Here is a 21690-nt window from a genome sequence, read left to right as displayed (position 1 = left end):
CACTGTGGGGCAACAGTGCTAACCACTGAGCCACCATGGCACAACTTCACCACCACACTCCTCAGCTACTTGCTTGGCAAGATCCTGGTTATCCACAAGAAATTAGCCAGAGGTTAACAAACAGACTATATTTTATTAACTTTATAAAAGCACACAAGGAGATGGTGGCATAGCAATAGTGTCACTCAGCTAGCAATTCAGAACTTTACACTAATATCCTGAAGAAGAAGGGCTTATGCCCGAAACGTCGATTTTCCTTGGATGCTGCCTGACCTGCTGTGCTTTTCCAGCAACACATTTTCAGTTCTAATATCCTGGGACTTAGGTTAAAATCCCATCCTGTCAAATGGTGGAATTTGAATTCAATAAAATCTGGAATTAAATACTAGTCTGATGTAACCACTGTTGTCTGTTGCGAAAGACCCAATTGCTGTATTAATGTTCTTACCTGGTCTAGACATGTCTCCAGACCAACAGCATTGCAGTTTACTCTTAACTATCTTCTGGGCAATGAGGCAATAGATGTTGCCCAAGTCAGTGACACCCACATCCCACAACTAAATAAAATAAGCTGGTATTTCAAACTTGTACTGAAGATTTGTAACCGTCCAGCAAAGCACAACATAGTCTTTCCTCCTATTCTACATTTCTGCTGAAAATTTCCTGCTATTGATTGCTACTCAGTCTCTTGCTCTTATGTTCATCAAGTTTGCTTTGGCAATGACTGGCAGTGGGTTCGAGTGGCATGTTTGACTGCATTTGACTGTATGTTTCTCAAGACGATTAAAAAAAAGGTTCATTAGTTACCAATCACTTTATTAATAGAGGCATAGAGTACAAGAGCAAGATATCGTACTTGCATAAGACACTGGTTAGAACTCAGTTTGGAGGATTGTGTACAGTTCTGGGTGCCACAGTATAAGAGGGATGGGAATGCATTGAAGATAGTGCAGAAGATATTTACAAAAATGGTTCCAGAAGAACTTTAGTTACGAGGAATAGATTGGAGAGGTTGGGATGTTCACCTTCAACAGAAGAAGACCAAGTGGCGATCTGATAGAAGTTTTCAAAATGTTGCATGTGTTGGATAGAGTATATGGGGGAAACAGTCTGGTCCATAAAAGGATCAATAACCAGAGGGTGCAGGTTTAAAGTAATTTCAAAAGAAGCTGATGTGATGTGAGAAAAAAAATGTTATTACGAAATTAGTAGCGAGGGTATGGAATGTACTGCCTGGGAATGTGGTGGAGGCAGGTTCAACTGAGACATTGGATGATTTCTTTAAACAGGAAGAAATGTGCAAGGGAATGAGGAAAAGGCAGGAAAAAGACCCTAAGACACGTTGCTGATTGAAGAGCCTGTGCAGACACAATGAGCCAAAAGCATATTCTGCACTGTGATACTTCTTTGATTTTGTGAAGAGAGAAACGTGCCATCCTCAGCTCAGCTGCTGGAACCAACAGATCACCCACAAAGTACCACGTGAAGGGCACTCCCAGCCTGCAGTCGCTGCATCATGAACAGCAAAGGGCTGAAAGAAAACCCTGAAACTTTCATCCCTGCACTTCATGCCGTGACATTGGTGTAATATTTCAACACATTTATTACAAACCTTTCCATAGGTATTTATGTGAGGAACTCTCAATAACCAGAGAAACAATATTATATATATGTATGCATAGAGGATTTAGCTCTAATTGAGTATTAATTAGCCAGCTAAGAGCATGACACTACTCTCAGCACCATGCAACACAAACTGCACAATGGAAGGCAACACTACATGAGTCTGATAGTGATCTTAATGTGGGCCAAAGTTTGGGCTGAAAGGCCTGTCTCTGTGCTGTAGGACTGTATGACAATGTGCTTGAATGACATCTGCTCTATGGATCCTGTAGACATTTCACTGACAATGCATACCATCTCCTGGATAAACAGATACCTTATTTATAGTGTAATCCATAAAAGTGCCAGCAAAACAAATTCAATACCTTAAATCAAAAACATTTTTGAATTTCTTTAGTGCCTTAATATTTGTTTTCTCATTTGAAAACACACACACACACACACACACACACAGAATTACTCATGGTGGCTTTGCTCAGTTGGTGGTATTCTCAATTTTGAGTCAGAGAGTTGCTGTAACTGAAGCTCATATGTCACTGCCGGCCTAATGGGAGGCACATATGTCTGAAGGCATCATTTGTTGAATGAGTCATTAAAGTGAAATTCTGTCTGCTGAGTTAGATGAATACTAACAATCCAATTCAAAGAGAACAATGGGTTTTCTTGCTTCTGAGTCTAGCCTTCCTCCTTTCTTTATCATAGAAGCGAAGGGACAGCAGAACCATGGGACCACCTCCACATCACCCTCAAAGTTGCCAACCATCCTGTTTTGTGCTCATATTCCTACTCCTTCACTGTCACTGGCTCAAAGCACTAACACATATAGTCCTACTACACCTTGGGTGTACCTTGACCACATCACCACCCACCTGGGCAAATAGGGATGGGCAATAAATGCCTGTCCCAGCCAACAATGCTCACATCCCAAGAGTGAACAAAAATTCTTTCATAAAACTCCATTAGAAACAGCTGGACTGAAGGGCTTTTGCCCAAAACGTCGATTTTGCTGCTCGTTGGATGCTGCCTGAACTGCTGTGCTCTTCCAGCACCACTAATCCAGTATTTGGTTTCCAGCATCTGCAGTCATTGTTTTTAACCTCATTTCTTTTTGCCTGCTCGTGAGCAATTTGCCCATTGCTGTTGCCTACATTACAACAGTGGATGCAAGACAAAACTAATTCACCGGTGCCAATATGTGAGTCGTTCTGTGCGTGCAGTAAGGTGCTATTGAAATGCAATCCACTTCAACTCCATTGATCCCACCAAGTTCCTATGGTGACCTGGGTCCAAGAGCTATGCAGAGGTTCCAGCCACCTTTAACAATGCTGATCTGAGATTAGACACTAGGAAGAGATCTAGCTTCACTGCAAACTGCATTTACAATTTTGTTTTAAAAATCATATTTTAAAACACTACATAGACTTATTTTTAAAAACAGAAATTTATGGTGCTGATGGAGATTAATCAGACCATCATGCCTGTACTGGCTCTATAAATGGAGTATTGTTACCTTGTACCAATCTCCTGCTCTCTTCCCCCACACCTTTGCATGTTATCTTTTTATTCAAATAAACTCCTCAACTGATCCTGCCTCTACTTCCATGCAGTGCATTTCAGGTCTGAACTATCCACTGAGTTAAAGCATCTTTCCTCAGCTCACCCTTGCTGCTTTTACAGATCACTTTAAACCTCTTGCTCCTTTTAGGAATGGGTTTCTCCACATCTGCTCAATCCAGTCTACTCATGATTTTGAAAACCTGTATAAAATCTCTTCTTGGCTTTGTCTCCAAGGATACAAGTCCCAATTTCTTCAATCTATCCCTATAATTGAAATTCCTCATTCGTGGAACTATTTCTGCAAACTGCTTCTGAGCTCTCTCCAATGTATTCACATCCTTAATATAATCAGCCAATTGGCACCTTTCAAATTGTACCCATTATCCACAACCACTCTTAGCCTAATGCATGAGTTTCTCTTTAAGTTGATCTTTCATTAAAATTAATGAATAATGATAAAAGGAATTGTGGTCTTCCTGTACTGACTTTGAAATGGAACTTGGTGCATTGTGTATTTTTGTCACTTCTTCACAAATAAATAAAGGAAACATTATCCATAAACCACAGCTTTTGTAGATTGCAGTTTTATTGTCATGGACTCACCATGTTTGCTACGTCTGATCATATCGGGTGATACTGGCCGCAGTTTTCGCTCAGATTTGATTTCTTCTAATATTCTTTCATGGAGACTCCGAGGACGTGGTGGATGTGGCTTGAGTTTCCGTGCAGATGCCTGTGACCCAGAGAAATTAACAACTGTCACAGATCTGGCTGGCAAAATTGCAAATACGAGGCTGGTAACAAAATTGAGAGGTAACAGCTATCGGGAATGTGGGATCAGGGTGGGTCTTCTTTCTTTATAAAGGATTAAATTTAAGGTTTGACCTGGTTTAGAATTATGAATGAGTTGCATAGGGAGGATGTGAAGAGACTGGTGGTATTTACCCACACCTAAGGAGGAGGGATTAGAGGCTAGAACAGGTGGAAAACTTGAAACTGGTTCCTCAATTTGGCTCCCCACTGTGTGCCTGTTTTCCAACAATTTTCCAGGGCTGGGCTCAATGTAATGGTTGAGGGCCATTTAAGGTAAATGACTTCCCATGCTGGATCACCTCCTCCCCACATACTGAGTCAGGAGATATAAGGGTCACAGGATATAGGTTAGCAAGGCCAGCATTTGTTGTTCATTCCTAATCTCCCATGATCAAGTAGCAATATCACAGCACATTTGAGAGTCAGCACATTGCTGTGGGTCTGGAGTCACATGAAGGCCAGACCATGTATGGATGGCAGATTTCCTTCCCTGAAGAACTGGATGATGTTTCATGGCTATCGATGGTAGTTGTCATGGTTACAATTTGCTGAGATTAGCTTTATGTTCCGAATTCCACCAGCTGTCATGGTGGGATTCAAAACCACATCGTCAGGTCTAGTCCATGATACTACCATCTCCTGTCAATGTTTAAATTCTTCTAATATTCTTCAATGAAGAAAATTTTAAAAAATTCTTGTATACATATGTATATACTGCAATAATGCTAAGGCATCAGCCTTGACCATACCCTTTCTAAGTAAGGGATTCTCCTGAACACTGATGACTGTGGTCATCTATGACTTTCTATGGGCGGCACGGTGGCACAGTGTTGCCTCACAGCGCCAGAGACCCGGGTTCAATTCCCGCCTCAGGCAACTGACTGTGTGGAGTTTGCACGTTCTCCTCGTGTCTGCGTGGGTTTCCTCCGGGTGCTCCGGTTTCCTCCCACAGTCCAAAGATGTGCAGGTCAGGTGAATTGGCCATGTTAAATTGCCTGTAGTGTTAGGTAAGGGGTAGATGTAGGGGTATGGGTGGGTTGCACTTCGGCGGGGCGGTGTGGACTTGTTGGGCCGAAGGGCCTGTTTCCACACTGTAAGTAATCTAATCTAATCTAAAAATATTAATCAGGTTTTCAAGGGCAGCTCCATTTTGAATTGCTCTCACACTCTTCTACCTGCCTCAGTAATGCAGACCTCCACAAAGAGCTCGAAGTAAGTTTCTAACCATATGACATTCATACTCATGGTCATGGTGTCACTCAAACATATCACACAGCCCAGCAGGTCAGTTGTGACTGTTCTATATTCTAAACATATCAGCTGTACTCACAGGGTTTAATGGAGGCCTTGAGCGAATAAAATCCAGGATCATTTCATGGGCACTTTTCTTCAATTTGGGAGGGAGGTTACCATTAACCTGTAGCAGGGAAATAAAAATTAGTCACAGAAATCATACCACCTTTTAAACGGATCATAACTAATGAACATTAGCAAAGGATATCTCCTAAGATATGTGGAGAATATATAACAGAATCCCACAGGATGTGTCTGACAGGCATTATTACAAGAAACAAATCCCTTCACTTCAGCCTGAATTTTTGCACAGCTGTGTCAAAATATTCCCAATCTGTCAAAGAACTGTCATGATGTTAAAGAACTGCCAAAGTTTGTTGGACTGTAAAAGATTATTGGAATTTCAATACCCTCTGGAACTGTCAAAGTTGTTCAGGCTTTGAATGTTTACAAATCTGTGGAGTTTAAAAGCAAATTCAGTGCTTTCTATTTCACACTGTTGAAATAAGTCTATGGGCTATCATTGTAGGAACTGTACTATATGACTGATTTTAGAACCTAAAATTAGCTCAGTGTGGTGCCTCTTAAGGGAACAGGTTGATTGACATCTCCAAGTGAGACTCATAACTTCATTGTAAGTCAGCAAGGCTCCTGAGATTTGGATGTTAGATGAGTTGGGGTGGGGGGGGAGGGCGTTGCAAGGGAAAGGGCTGGTGCATGGGAGCATGGGTTGGCACTAAGTTGGCTTTGCAGTTATGAAGGAACTTAGGGTTGAGTGAAGGGCATGAGCTGGTACTGAGATTAGGAAGAGCCATGTGCAAATACCTTTAGGAAGGGGCTTGCTGTCACTGAGGGAGCAGAAGTTCCACTCTAATCCAATGAATGTTCTCCCAGCATATTTTCATTGCACGGCAGACAATGTTTGGTTGGTGTGGTGCCAACTGACTTTCAGATCAGGGCATGGCACTATGCGTGAAAATGTGCAAAAGGGCCATTCTTTTGTAGCTGAATAACAAATTCCCCAATTATCATTGTCCCTAAAGTTTAAACGTCTATCAGATAATAATGGCTTGTACGGCACATTTAATGCAAGTCTCGATACATCTCATAAGAGTATTATAAAATTTCACATTAAACTAGAAATGCTGATATTTGGAGAGGTGACTAAAAGCTTGGTTGGAGAGGCAGGTTGTACATGAGCATTATCATGAGGGGCACAGATAAGGTGAACTGCATAGGTCGTTTCTCTAGGGTAGGGGAATTCAAAACTAAAGGGCATAATTTTAAGGTGAGCAGGGAAAGATTTAAAAGGGACCGGAGGGGCAACCTTTTCACTGAGAGGCTGGTACGTGTATGGAATGAACTACCAGAGAAAGTGGCAGATGCAGGCACAGTTACAACATTTAAAAGCCTATTGGATAGGTACATGAATGGGAAAGGTTTAGAGGTATATGGGCCAAGCGCAGGCAAATGGCACTTGTTTAGTTTGGGAAACCTGGTCAGCATGGAAGAGTGAACCAAAGGATCTGTTTGTGTGCTGTATAACTCTATGATTCTGTTCTATGATGACTCTATATTTTATTTAAAACAATAATCAACTTAGCTTCCAGTATGGAAACATATCAAACATTAACAACACTTGGGTAGGATGTATTATGAATGAATTTCTTCATTACCCTTCAAGTTTTTAAAATCATAAGAAAAATCACACTCCACACAGTCTGTAGCTTAAATACAAGAAGGCATTTTCTTTTTAACCATGTCAGAATCAATGCAACTGGGCATATAATGCATGATGTACATGTAGTTATGTCCTGCTGTACTTAATGTCTTCAAATCTTGAACTGCAAAGACAGAGGTCTTATTCATACTACTAATAAAAGAAAAATATTGCAGATGTTGGAAATCTGAAATAAGAACAAGTCATGCTGGAAAAACTCAGTGGGTCTGGCAGCATCTGTGAAGAGAGAAAAAGGGTTAACATTTCGAATCCAATATGACTTGAAACATAGATTCTGAGTTTCACTCTCCACAGAGTGCTGGGTTTCTCCGGCATGGCTTTCTTTAAATTTGTATACGTATTTTTCTTAGTTTTGCAAATTATGTTCATTCTGAAGCAGACTATGATAAACATTTTCCTACAGAAAAGTGTAGCTGAGTATTTTCAGGTCCGTTTTAGAGTGATTTCTTTTCTCATCCATGGGACAAGGATATTGTTGTCAAGGTCAGCATTTGGTGCCCATTCCTAACTGTCTATGAGTAGGTGGTGACCATTCTGAGTGGACCTGAGAGAGCAACTGAGAGTCAATCCATAAAGGAGCATCAGCAGATCTCATGTCAGACGGTTTGGTTAAAACTACGAACACCTCAGTACAAGGTATGCAAGTAAACTCCCAAGCTTTAGCTGACTAGTTGTAACCACCAAGCTGCCATCCATCATTTTTGTAGACCTTGATATTTTTAACAATGGGGTTAGTCTTCTCATCAGCCTTAGGGCAAACTCAAAATTTTGCCACCAACTTTAAGAACATCAATGGTTCCTATCAAACATGACGTTGGAATATGATAAGACGATAAGCAATTAGTTCAGAACTTGATTTGAACCCTTATTACGATGCTAAGCAAAGTAATTTGGAACACAGAAACTGTACTCTTATTGGTGCTATACCGACTTAACATACACAGCATCAAATTAAGTAGTTGAGGTATTTGAGTGTTTGCAGAGGGCTCCCAATGCTTTGTTTCCACAGTTTTTGGAGAATATTGTCCAATACAGCATAACCTTACTTTAATTAATATAAAATATTTCATTGCCCTTACATTCTTCTGTCACTGCTATTGTACTTATTAAACTCAGCTAATTCCACATTGGCTGTTGATCAATAACTATACAAATTGACTAACACTAGGGGGTTAAAGTCAACTCGGTAAAAACAATGACTGCAGATGCTGGAAACCAGATTCTGGATTAGTGGTGCTGGAAGAGCACAGCAGTTCAGGCAGCATCCAAGTAGCTTCGAAATCGACGTTTCAGGCAAAAGCCCTTCATCAGGAATAAAGGCAGTGAGCCTGAAGCATGGAGAGATAAGCTAGAGGAGGGTGGGGGTGGGGAGAAAGTAGTATAGAGTACAATGGGTGAGTGGGGGAGGGGATGAAGGTGATAGGTCAAGGAGGAGAGGGTGGAGTGGATAGGTGGAAAAGGAGATAGGCAGGTAGGACAAGTCCGGACAAGTCATGGGGACAGTTACTGAGCTGGAAGTTTAGAACTAGGGTGAGGTGGGGGAAGGGGAAATGAGGAGACTGTTGAAGTCCACATTGATGCCCTGGGGTTGAAGTGTTCCGAGGCGGAAGATGAGGCATTCTTCTTCCAGGCGTCTGGTGGTGAGGGAGCGGCGGTGAAGGAGGCCCAGGACCTCCATGTCCTCTGCAGAGTGGGAGGGGGAGTTGAAATATTGGGCCATGGGGCGGTGTGGTTGATTGGTGCGGGTGTCCCGGAGATGTTCCCTAAAGTGCTCTGCTAGGAGGCGCCCAGTCTCCTCTTCCAGCACCACTGAGACTAGGGGGTTGTTCACTGTTACCATCTCACCTTTTAATTGAGCAAATCTGTGTAAAATTTCTTAACCATTTAGATGCCTTGATCTTGAAAGACGAAAATTAGCCCAAGGGCAAATCTTGGGAAAATGAATGGAAAGGAGTGAGAAATCTAAAGGTCCATTGGGAAGCTAACAGATAAGATGAAGAAGGGTGATAGTTTATCCAGCACAAACATGATAGAAGTGAACTAATTGGTCTTCCTCTCTAATGCAGACTTCTATATCATTGTATCAATGATACAAATTGATGGCTAGCAGAGATTCTGAGATATAGAGCAGACAGGTGGGAGAGATCACAGAACCAGGAGTCAGTCAAACATTTGGAAAAATAAACCTTGCAACATTAGATTTTCAGACAGCATGATCTAAAAAATGTCATAATCAAGAAGAAACTTCTGGAGAGACTAACATGTCTGGCACTATCTACGAAGAAAGAAACAGAGTTCATATTATGAGTTCAATGTGATTTCCTTTCAGAACTGAAGAATGTTCACAAAAGAAGGGTCATTTTCAACTTCACTTTATTGGCGGTGGGTCTTGCCTGATGTTAGTGCATGTTGGAAACTCAGATGCCTGTTGATAGGATTTTACAGCTATCAATAGGTGATGGCCCTTCAGTCATCTGGGATAATTTACCTTCAGCAGAGAAGGTTAAGCAGAGCTTTTCTAAAAAAAAAGGCTTTGACTGAGTAATTAAGGAGAATGCATTTCCACTGGCAAGAAGGTGAACAACCATCTTTATTACATTTAATGATTAATTATTTCACAGTATGGAGGCATTGCTCCATGAGGCAGCTTTATAGGCCATCTTTAATTGCCTTAAGGTGGAGGTGAACTGGCCCTATAGAGAAGACAAATATGATACAAGAAAAAGAGGCAGAGAAACCAGCTGTGTGAGCCCTCATACCAACTCAACAAGATCATGGTTGAACTTGTGAATCAAATTCACTTTCTTCCAAGATCCCTAGATCTCTTGTTTCTCAAAGTGCCCAAAATATAACAAATCTTAGTCTTGGATGTACTCATCAGCTGACAACCCTCTGATTTACAGAAGGCACTCTATGGAGGGTGCTTTCATGGTTATTGTTGTCCTATTATCAGACAGCAAGAGGAACACCATACACTGGATTTCCTTCCATTGAAGATACAATGTTAACTAATCACTTGAACAAGAAGCAGAAAGGTGAACCCATTGCGGTTAGCCTAGAGTCTGTATGGAAACATCAGTGAAGCAGTGAATGAAACTCTGTTGCTCTGGAGTAGCTAAGTTCAAAAATTAGCCAAGGAGCAAGGATTCAGCAGAGTCTAAGAATGCTCATGGTTGATCTTTATTTTGGATATTCTCCTGCCTTATATTTCTAACTAGATGAATTGTCATTTGAGACAAACTGTTCAAATATCTGTCAAGTTTGAAAATTGGACACGTCATTGCTGAAGTATATGGAACATTTTCTTCTAAAAAGCTGAATATCTTCTAATACTGTTAGATTTTTTTGGACTCCTGTTTAATTTCTGTATCCTGAATTTAAGAATAATTTTTCAATAATATGAATAATTTAAACTCATTACCTTTAACATTGATTCATTTAGACCACAACTTGATGTCTCAGACCACTAATCTGGCACATTCCTTTATTAATGTTATCAGGAAAGCGCGAGACATGAATATATACCAGGAGACAGATGCATAAACCGTGCTGTCTGTATCTGTGGGGATTTGTCAAGGGTTGAATCTTTTACAAGCTTATTTGTGTTAGAGGGAATGTAGCAGGTCCAAAAAAAAAGGCATACCAAGTGCTGCCTTGGAAAATAGAGAGAGGCCATTTTTCTCCTGGCTTCCTTATAATGATGACTGACTTTACCATGTGAATCCAGTACTCCCATAAGATGGCACCAGTGAAACAATTTTCTAGCCTGACATTCAATTATAGTCAAACAGACCTATAGAACAGAGAACCTCCCCTCATGCTGCATACTAAGCACAAAGAGCAATGCAGCACAGGAACAGGCCCTTCGGCCCTCCGAATCTGCGCTGACACATTTTGCCCTTTCATATTAAAACTGTCTTCACTTAAAGGATCCATATCCCTCTATTCCCGTCCTATTCATGGATTTGTCCAGGTGCTTCTTGAATGCTGCTATGGAGTCTACTTCCACCATCTTCTCTAGCAGCTTATTCTAGGCACTCAGCATCCTTTGTGTGAAAAACTTGCCTCACACATCTCTTTCAAACTTTCCCCCTCGCACCTTGAACCTGTGTCTCCTAGTAATTGACCCCTCCACCCTGGGGAAAAGCCTTATACTTTCCACTCTATCCATGCCATTCACAAGCTTATTAACTTCTATCAGGTCACCCCTCAACCTCCTGCGTTCCAGTGAAAACAAACCCAGTCTATCCAACCCTTCTTCACAGCTAAAATCCTCATACCAGGTAATATCCTGGTAAACCTCTTCTGTACCCTCTCCAAAGTATCAACATCCTTCTGGCAGTGTGGTGATCAGAACTATACGTAATGTTCCAAGTTTGGCCTAACTAAAGTTCTATAGAGATGCAGCTTAACTTGTCTATCCTTATACTCAATGCCCTTTTCAATGAAGTTAAACATACTATAAGCCTTTCTTTTACTACATTATCTACCTGCGCTGCCACCTTCAGTGATCTGTGGACTTGCACACCCAGATCTCTTTGCATATCAATATTCCTAAGGGTTCTGCCATTTACTGTATAATTTTCAACTGTACTTGTCCTTCCAAAGTGCATCACCTCACATTTGTCCAGATTAAACTCCATCTGCCATTTTTCTGTCCATGCCTCCCAACTGATCAATATCCTCTGACAATCCTCCTCACTAAAAGCACCAATCTTTGTATCATCTGCAAACCTACTAATTAGACCAGCTATGTTTTCCTCCATATCATTAATGTAGATATGAACAGCAGAGGTCCCAGCAATGATCTCTGGGGAAAAACCACTAGTCACAACCCTCCATCTTTCCACCACTACCCTCTGCCTCCTATGACTCAGCCAGTTCTATGTCCATCTTGCCAGCTTACCCTGATACCATGCAACTTAACCTTGTGCACCAGTCTGCCATGAGGGATCTTGTCAAAGCCTTTACTGAAGTCCATGTAGACAACATCAACCACTTTTCCCTCATCAATCATCTTCATCACCTCCTCAAAAAACTTGATCAAGTTTGTGAGGTATGACCTCCCATACTGTCTATCACTAATAAGTCCCTTTGCTTCTAAATGCATATGGATCTTGTGTCTGAGAATCTTCAGCAAGTGTTCAGGAACATCAGCAGAAACCACCAGCAAGCATAATCCCAGCTTAATTGTGGAATCACTGACTCTGTCTTCTCATTATTTCCCATCACCAACTTGGACTAACAAAAGAAACTGTAAACATGTCTGAAAAACTACTTCACATGAATAGCAGCTCTTAATGTAGCCAGCGTTTCAAAAAGAGAACAATTATCATTCTCCACAATTGAGTTATTTCCCTTAAGAGAAGTCAAGTTGACTGAAAGATGTGTTCCAATCTAATTGGAGACATGTAGCCCATCAGAATCAAGACAAACAATTCCAACTAATTTCATTTATGCTACACTGGTCCAGATTCAAAACAGATCAATAGGTATTAACCATACTTTGGACACAGGGTAATAGAAAGGGGTTTAAAATGTAGATAAAGGATAAACCATAAACTAAAAACAGGAGAGTTATCAAGATTTTGGAATACTGTGTTTAAATTTAGCCTCCCTGCTGTAGGAAAAATGTTGTGAAACTTGAAAGGGTTCAGAAAAGATTTATAAGGATGTTGTCAAGGTTGGAGGTTGTGAGCTATAGGGAGAGGCTGAGTAGGCAGGGCTGTTTTCCCTGGAGCATCGGAAATACTGGAGCATACTTATAGAAGTATTTAAATTCATGAGGAGCATAGATAGTGTGAATAGTGAAGGTCTTTTCCCAGAATAGGGGAGTCCAAAACTAGGGGGCATAGGGTTAAGGCGAGAAGGGAAAGATTTAAAAAGGACCTAAGGGCTGACTTTTTCATGCAGAGGGTCGTGCATGTATGGAATGAGCTGCCAGAGGAGGTGGTGAAAGCTGGTACAATTACAGCACTTTAGAGGCATGTGGATGAGTGTATGAATAGGAAGGGTTGAAGAGGGATATGGGCCAAATAGATTAACTTAGAATATCTGGTCAGCATGGATAAGTTGGACCAAAGGGTCTGTTTCCATGTTGTATAGCTCTATGATTCTATTTAATTCCTTTCTGGTTTGCTAAATTTTCTACGCTGCCTTGCTTTTTTGTTTCACTGCTGCCTTTCCCCCTCTTTCAAGCGAAAATCCACAGTATTTTTATATGACTAGTCCAGTTCAGTTTCTCAATGGTTGAGAATGGGTTTAATAGTGGAAATTCATTGATGGTAATGCTGTTGGATACCAAGGAGAGATGGGCCATTGCCTAATTCTTGTGCGATACAGATAGTATTTCTCATTTAGCTCTTACCAGTCCAAAATTTCCTGTCTTTCTGCATAAAGGTAAAGAATACTTCAGTATCTGAGGAGTTGCAAATGGCACTGAACATTGTGCAATCAAAAGAAATCATTCCAACTTCTGACCTTATGTCAGAGGGAAGGCCATTAATGAAGCAGTTGAAGGCAGCTGGACCCAAACACTATCTTGAGAAACCCCTGCACAATGGACCGTGATTGGCCTTAACCACCTTAACCACCTTCCTTTGTAAGATCAAAGGACAGTTTCATCCTAATTCCCTCATGACTTCAAATTCAGTTACTGTCTCCTTGACTTGTCCTACCTGCCTATCTTCTTTTCCACCTATCCACTCCACCCTCTCCTCCTTGACCTATCATCTTCATCTCCTCCCCCACTCACCCATTGTACTCTATGCTACTCTCTCCCCACCCCCACCCTCCTCTAGTTTATCTCTCCATGCTTCAGGCTCACTGCCTTTATTCCTGATGAAGGGCTTTTGCCTGAAACGTTGATTTCGCTGCTCGTTGGATGCTGCCTGAACTGCTGTGCTCTTCCAGCACCACTAATCCAGTATTTGATTTTCAGCATCTGCAGTCATTGTTTTTACCTTCAAATTGCGAGGCCTACATGATACCACAATCCATCAATCACACTTCTCTGAAGTTCAACTCTGTGAAGGTTTTGAGAAAAATATGAAAGATTTGAAAGATAGGGAATCAAATGGAGTTGGATGGAATGTGGAATTCGAAACAGAAATAGAGATCATTCATGATCCTATAGAATGGGGGAGTAGGCTTGAGAGGCTGAATAGCCAACTTTTATTTTGCATGTACACATATAAGAAGCAGACTGCTACATATTCATTTACAGCATGGATTCCTTTAATTCTCTACCATACATGCTATTGGTAGCTCTAAGGGGACAAAACACACAGCGGCATTTTCAACACATGACAAGCTCTTTTAAAATCTATTTGGTCCATACAGGTTATAATGAAGTCTGGAGCTGAATGATCTTGCAGAACCTAAACTGAGCAAAAGTGTGTTGGTTACTGGGGAGTCAATGCTGCTTCACAGCTCAACGATAACATTCTCCATCACTTTGTGATGATAGATACAGATTAGCCAGATTGGATTTGCCTGGTTTTGTGCAGGATAATTGGATAGTCCCACCACAGAGGTGGTACAATCATAATAAAGTTAATGATCTCCTTATGTTTTGTTTTTGTTTGATTTTATAAAACTGTAAATTCTGTTCTGGCTGAGCAAAGGTACATTCAAATCTGGTACAGCGTTGAACCTGACCAGCTGTATCCTCAAACATGTCTCTGGTTCATTGTAACCATGTAAACATATGGAAATGGTGTTGTGAAGCTGAAAAGAGGGCCACCCTTCTGAAGATAAGGCTCATCACCTTTCTATTTTAGTCATGGTTCTGCTGGGGACTGGACTGATTCTCATTTCAACCTCAACAACAATAATTAATAAACTTAAATTGCTTTAGAGCACTTCCAAAGGCCACAAGATTTAGTTTTCATTCTTTTCTATTAAGATTCTTCAATTAAATTCTACCTACATGCAATCAACTCCCATTATTAATATCAGTCCAAATCTGTACCAGGAGCTGTGAATAATTCTGCAAATGATTGACGATATTAACATGTTACCATTGTAGCACTTACACCGCTCCACAACTACTGCAAATTGACTCACACCCAAAACAACCTCTTTCACTGAAACAGTGACAAATATTTGGAACAATCTGTAAATTGAGATTGTGGAGACAAAAAGGAATCAAGGCTTTGAAAAAGCTGCTGTTTTAACTGAGGAATTATTTTTGTGTGTCAAATAATCTTTTCATTGCTCTGACTTTCTGTACATTCTTTTTACTCGCTTATTTCATTGCTTGGCTTGAGACAACAAGATGGCCTTAACCACTTAACTCAAAACAGCTCTGCTGACTGCTTCACAACAGAAAACAATGTTACAGAAATGGAGCTAACCTGTGATGAGACAGAACTACCTGGTTCTTGCTAAGAAAACCAAATCAACCTTCCATTTTTATTTACATCATGACAACAATAACCATGACTCTCACAACTATCAGACAAATTAAACACTGACTGGTGGTAGAAAACACAGAGAGGACAGTTCCAGAGGTTTCTGTGATGGAGTATTTTAATGTTGACAACATGTAAAGAATTACATCACCTCTGCTGTCGGAACATGCAGGAAACTGAAAAACAAACCACCACAACTAAAACAAGCTTACTCAGTACATATTATATACTTAGACAAGGAAATAAAAATCCCATGTCCTTTCACTGTTCCCTACCTCACAAAAAATTCAACACACAGTGGTTGGTTCACAGTTGCTATATGTCGGAAACGCAAGTTTTTAATCCTGTGTTTCCACTTGGCTTCCACTCATAGGATAGGGGCGACACTGCTTAGTCAGCATTTAATGACACACACACACACACACACACACACACACACACACACACACACACACACACACACACACACACACACACCAGTCTGAGTTGGTACCAATGACTCACCATAACTTTTCGCAGCGTGTACCTTCTGGATCGGATGTCATCCATGAGCATTTCGTACGGTGTGAGCTGGTACTCAATAGGCAGGGGGTTATATTGTCTCTCCTGCACCTTCTTCAGCTTCACACCATTCCGCAAATCCCGCATCACTTGAACCCAAAAGCAGGCCTGAAAATAAAAGCCAATTGCTCTTAGTGTTGGAAATCGCCCATATTCACTGAGGCCCCTTCAGAATGAAAGGAAAAGGAATTTTCCTGATGTTTTGGGTGCTGTTGCAATGCACCGTTCCCATGTGCCTCTATTAGGGAGAAACAAAAGCGCTATCTTTTGATGACACAGTAACCATTAGGATGAGCCAAGATGGTTACTCAGTCTTGACATGGGCTAGAGACTGATTATAGGAGGACGTTGGAAGAAAGGAAAGATTATCAAAAGAGCAGAGGAGCAAAATGTGCAAAACAGCAATAAGTGACACAAAACAGAATTTGTTAAAAGGTTCAATGTAGGTGAATCACTACACTTGTTGAACAGGGGACATCAATGTTCAGTTTTGTGGAATGGCTGAGAGTGTTCTCCTCAGAGCAGAGAAGGTTAAGGGACAATTTCACAGAGCTATTTGAAATCATAGTGGGTTTAGATTGTGAGTTTGGCTGGAACTAGTTGATAAAGCTTTAAGATAAGTAGCAAAAGAATTTTAAAAAATGATGCGGTGAATTATTTTCTACCCAGCAAGCTGCTGCAAACTGGATGTAATGCCTGAAAGATTCAATTATCATCTTTAAAAGAGAATTGAAAGTAAACTTGAAAAGCACAAAAACATAGCGGGGCCATGAGGACATATCAGGAGAACGGGGTTAATTTAATAGTGTTTTTAAAGAGCTAGTACAGGCATGTTGTCCAAATGGCCTCCTTCTGCACTGTGACATTCTAGGGCATTAGAATTTTCAAGTCAAGAGGGTTTAAATCCTCAAATTTTATAGTGGCAAATTGTAAAATTACATTCTGATTAAATTCTAATTAAATCTGATGATCTGCACGCTCTCACCAGAAAGCCCACCATAGAAGACAATAGATTGTGACAAAAATCCAATTAATGTCCTTTGAAGAAGTAAACCTGCCTGATTTGACCTATGTTTCATTCCTGTCCCTCATGATATGATTGTCTTTTAATGCCCAAAACAGATTGGGATGTACAATAAAGGCTTTGACCGCAATCCTAAAAACCAATAATAAAAAGGTTTCTCTGGAAGCAGGACAGAGTAATAGGCATTTGATCATATGAGATGGTGGGACAGGAACACATATTGGGCAGAATGTCTAGGTCTAGTCTTTTATTGAGGAATACAGAATTAGCCATTGAACATAGATGGTCAACAAACAATTTTTTTCTTCACCTCTTGTCTCCAGATACATTATAAAGCAAATATTGAAAGAGACATAATGTTGACAACAGGTGTAAATATTTCATTCACATTATAAGAACAGACATTGTTCTTAAATGATATTTACAGATTTAAAATGTTAACAGAGTGAATACTACCTGCTTAAAATGGCTCGGCTTCCAGAGAAAAAGTCAAATAAATTTACAGTTCAAAGCGACAATTGCATGTTTCTCATGAATACAGATGATTAAGGAATGATCTCATTGAGGTGCTTAGGATGATGAAAGTTGTTGTTCAGGTAGATAAAGATTTGTCTTTGCAGGGAGAGTCCTGACATAGAGCTATAATTAGAAGAACTTTCAGGAAACAATTCTTCACACCAAAGGCAACAGAACTCTAGAATTCTTTCCCATACCTGCCTTCAAACAGGTAGGGTATAGAGTATACTAAAAACCTCAAAACTGAGATTGATAGATTTCTGCTAGATTAGAGTATTAAGGTACATGGAACGAAGACAATTGGATGCAATTAATATGCAGTTCGACTGGGATCTAGTTGAATATTGCAGCAGGAATAAATGCCCTTCTCCTATTCCTATGAAATGCCTGTTGCCTCCCTCTTTCCTATGGCTTGTTCAGAGTTACAGATGACTCACCTCCCACTCTCTTGATGCTATTCCCACTAACCTGCTGACCACATGATTTCATTTGCGGCCCCATACAAGCCGATTTGGTAAAACATTCCCTTACCTGCAGTGTCAGAGCTGCTAACACTGAGGCACATCAGGGAGAGGGAATGTTAACCTGAACCATTAAAAGATTCATGCTGGATGCAGAAAGGTTACCACCCCTTACGGGACAGTCTAGGACCAGAGGCCATAATCTCAGAATAAAGCATCACTTTTTTTTAATTGATTCATGGGATGCGGGCATCACTGGCTAGGCCAGCATCTATTGCCACCCCCTAATTACTCAGAGGGCAGTTATAAGTCAACAACATTGATGTGGGTCTGGAGTCACATGTAGGCCAGACAAGGAAAGGAGGGAAGGTTGCTTCCCAAAAGGGGCTTAGTGACAATCGATAATGGATTCATGGTTACCATTTGACTCTTAATCTCAGATTTCTTTTTGATTGAATTCAAATCCCACCATCTGCCATGGTAGGATTTGAACCTGGGTTCCCAGGATGTTATCTGGGTCACTGGTTTAATAATCCAGTGATAATACCACTAGGCCATCACCTCCCCTTGAAGTTTAAGAAAGAGATGAGGAGAAATTTCTTCTTTCAGAGGGTAGCAAATCTGTGGAATTCCTTACCACAGAGAACAGTTGAAGCTGGGTTGTTAAGAATATTCAAGACTGAGAAAGACAAATTCTTAATCAGTAAGAAAATCAAGGGTTTTTAGAAAAAGGCAGGAAAGTGGAGTTAGGAATGATCAAAAGAGCTGCGATCTCACTGAATGGCAAAGCAGACCTGATAGCCCCAATAGCCTAACTCTGCTCCTACACCTTATGGTCTTACTTCAGATATTTGCCCCTCTCTTTCTAAACTGTTGTCATCACTTCCCTCTTTACCAATTTGACCATGACCTCTCTTTCTTGCCACCTCCAAACTCCGGTTATTATTGCACTGCAAACTTGTCTGTTGTTTCCCACAACTCCATGTCTGAATCTGCATCCAATAAATTTTCCACCACTGACACAGAACTGATGGAAATCTCAAAAGACACTCCTGTGATTTTGACTGTGGTAAACTCTCCTCCCCAACAACACATAGGAATTAGTAACTAGCATTGTCACTCCTTTGCCTACACCCCACTTTCTCCGATAGCAGGCATCAAGCTGCTGATCCTTTGTGAACGATGATGCTCAGATTTCAAACATTGACACACAAAAATATACTTAATCCTCAGTTATGTTATACGCTGGACTAGTTGCAAGCAGTTTGCACTGTGCTCTTGGTTTCACTTGATCACTTTTAGCTGAATGATGGCAAATATACAAGCTGCAAGAAAGAATTGAACATGATCAACCCAGTTCACCAGGACAAATAACCCAAGTGGGTGATCAGTGACAGAAGTTCAAATCCCAGCCCAGTGGCTAGAGAATTTAAATTCAGACAATATATAATTCTGGAGTAAAAGCCTGGAATCAGTATTGATGACCATATAACTGCTGGATAATTGTAAAGAGTTAAAAATCCCTCCCCACCCCTTTCTGCCTTCGGCAAAGACCGTTCCCTCTGTGACTACCTGGTCAGGTCCATGCCCCCATACAACCCACCCTCCCATCCTGGCACTTTCCCCGGCCACCGCAGGAACTGTAAAACCTGTGCCCACACCTCCTCCCTCACCTCTATCTAAGGCCCTAAAGGAGCCTTCCACATACATCAGGGGGTGTTTTACTTGCACATCCACTAATATCATTTATTGTATCCGTTGCTCCCGATGCGGTCTCCTCTACATTGGGGAGACTGGGAACCTCCTAGCATAGTCGCTTTAGGGAACATCTCCAGGACACCTGCACCAATCAACCACACCGCCCCATGGCCCAACATTTCAACTCCCCCTCCCACTCTGCCGAGGTCATAGAGGCCCTGGGCCTCCTTCACTGCCGCTCCTTCACCACCAGACGCCTGGAGGAAGAACACCTCATCTTCCGCCTCGGAACACTTCAACCCCAGGGCATCAATGTGGACTTCAACAGTTTCCTCATTTCCCCTTCCCCCACCTCACCCTAGTTCTAAACTTCCAGCTCAGCACTGTCCCCATGACTTGTCCGGACTTGTCCTACCTGCCTATCTTCTTTTCCACCTATCCACTCCACCCTCTCCTCCCTGACCTATCACCTTCATCCCCTCCCCCACTCACCCATTGTACTCTATGCTACTTTCTCCCCACCCCCACCCTCCTCTAGCCTATCTCTCCATGCTTCAGGCTCACTGCCTTTATTCCTGATGAAGGGCTTTTGCCCGAAATGTCGATTTCGAAGCTCCTTGGATGCTGCCTGAACTGTTGTGCTCTTCCAGCACCACCAATCCAGAATTGTAAAGAGCTATCTGATTCACTTTAAGGAAGGAAATCTGCTGTGCTCCCATAGTCTGGGCTACAGCAATGTGGTTGGCATTGATACTCTGAAGTATCTGAGGAAATCACTCAGTTAAGGGCAATAAATGTTGGCCTTTCCAGTCACAGCTACATTCCATGAATGAATTAAAAATAAAGCAATGGTGGATGCTGAGGATTTCCTCTCTCTCTGTTTTTCTTCAATTGAGAGCTTGCCATGCGATACCAATTTTTAAAAATACCTTTAAAATGAATCTCTGTTGAGTTTAGCAAGATTCAGGGTGCCTCTCAGAAGGTGAATAAAGACTGAATCAGAGAAGGGTGAGAGGGTTAAGAAATGTCAGTATTTTGCAGGAGGAGTCTGTAGTTGGTGTGTGTGGTGTTTCGCTGAGTAGCCATGGAGTCTTGATGTGGAGGTGCTGGTTAAAAAAAAATCAAAAGAACTGGGAATGCTGTTAATCAGAAACAAAAACAGAAATTGCTGGAAAAGAAGTAGTTGTGAAGGGAAACTGGAGTTAATGTTTCAGGTCCAGTGACCTTTCCAAGAACTGGTTTATTTGACCAGTCTTCACCTGACAAAAGGGTAGCACTCTAAAAGCTTGTGATTTCAAATAAACCTGTTGAACTGTAACCTGATGTTGTGTGACTTCTGACCTAGTCATGGAGTCATTGGATGGAATATAGCAGTCTCTGCTGAGGTGTGTCAGGAGACAGGGGCCTTTTCATCAAGTGCCCCACTGTTTTTTTTTGCTTCTGTCCCCTTTATGTCCAGGGTGGGAAGCTTCCAGGGGATTCCCTCATTGTCAAACATCAGGAAAAGATGTATCTGAGTCTCCCCTCTTCTGCGATCCTAAGCTTCCCCTTTCTGCACTGCCTGCAAACTGGCGTCCTCTGTCAGCTCTGTACCTCTCCCCCGCCAAATCCTGGGAAAACCTCAGCACTGACCACTTACAAGCTTGATTGGCAACTCATCCAGGCAGCCTTCCCCAGCAAAAGCATCATGGGGCTTTCATACATTCTCCATTTGTCAGGTAAGTCTGTTCACATGGAGTAAATACCATCCACATGGTCAAAACAATTCAGCAGGGGTCATTCAGTCCAACAAATCCAAGCTGGCTCACTGTAGAGGAATCTAGTTAGTCACAGTGCCCATGTAGCCTTGCAAGTTCAAATCCCTCAAGTGCCCAACCAATTTCCTTACGAAACTATTTTTGCAGCTTCCCTCGTTGACAGTGGATACTCACTGTGTAAAATGGATCATCCTCACATTCCTCAGAATTGACGGAAATCTCAAATGACACA

General features: G+C 41.4%; 1 protein-coding gene across 3 annotated transcripts in view; it reads right to left on the bottom strand.

The window, feature by feature from the left end:
• LOC140476902 (protein spire homolog 1-like) overlaps window positions 1-21690 on the bottom strand; it is a 202643-nt gene that overhangs the window by 56466 nt on the left and 124487 nt on the right. For all 3 annotated transcript variants that reach the window (XM_072569816.1, XM_072569814.1, XM_072569815.1), the window contains exons 6-8: window positions 15946-16110; window positions 5324-5410; window positions 3784-3913 (exon numbers count right to left, since the gene is read on the bottom strand). In XM_072569816.1, coding sequence (XP_072425917.1) covers window positions 3784-3913; window positions 5324-5410; window positions 15946-16110 — 382 coding nt within the window. The remainder of the gene's footprint in view (window positions 1-3783; window positions 3914-5323; window positions 5411-15945; window positions 16111-21690) is intronic.

This window comes from Chiloscyllium punctatum, chromosome 5, assembly GCF_047496795.1.
Source record: "Chiloscyllium punctatum isolate Juve2018m chromosome 5, sChiPun1.3, whole genome shotgun sequence".
In the NCBI taxonomy this organism is placed as follows: Eukaryota; Metazoa; Chordata; class Chondrichthyes; order Orectolobiformes; family Hemiscylliidae; genus Chiloscyllium; species Chiloscyllium punctatum.
This window is presented reverse-complemented; position numbering and strand designations above follow the sequence as displayed.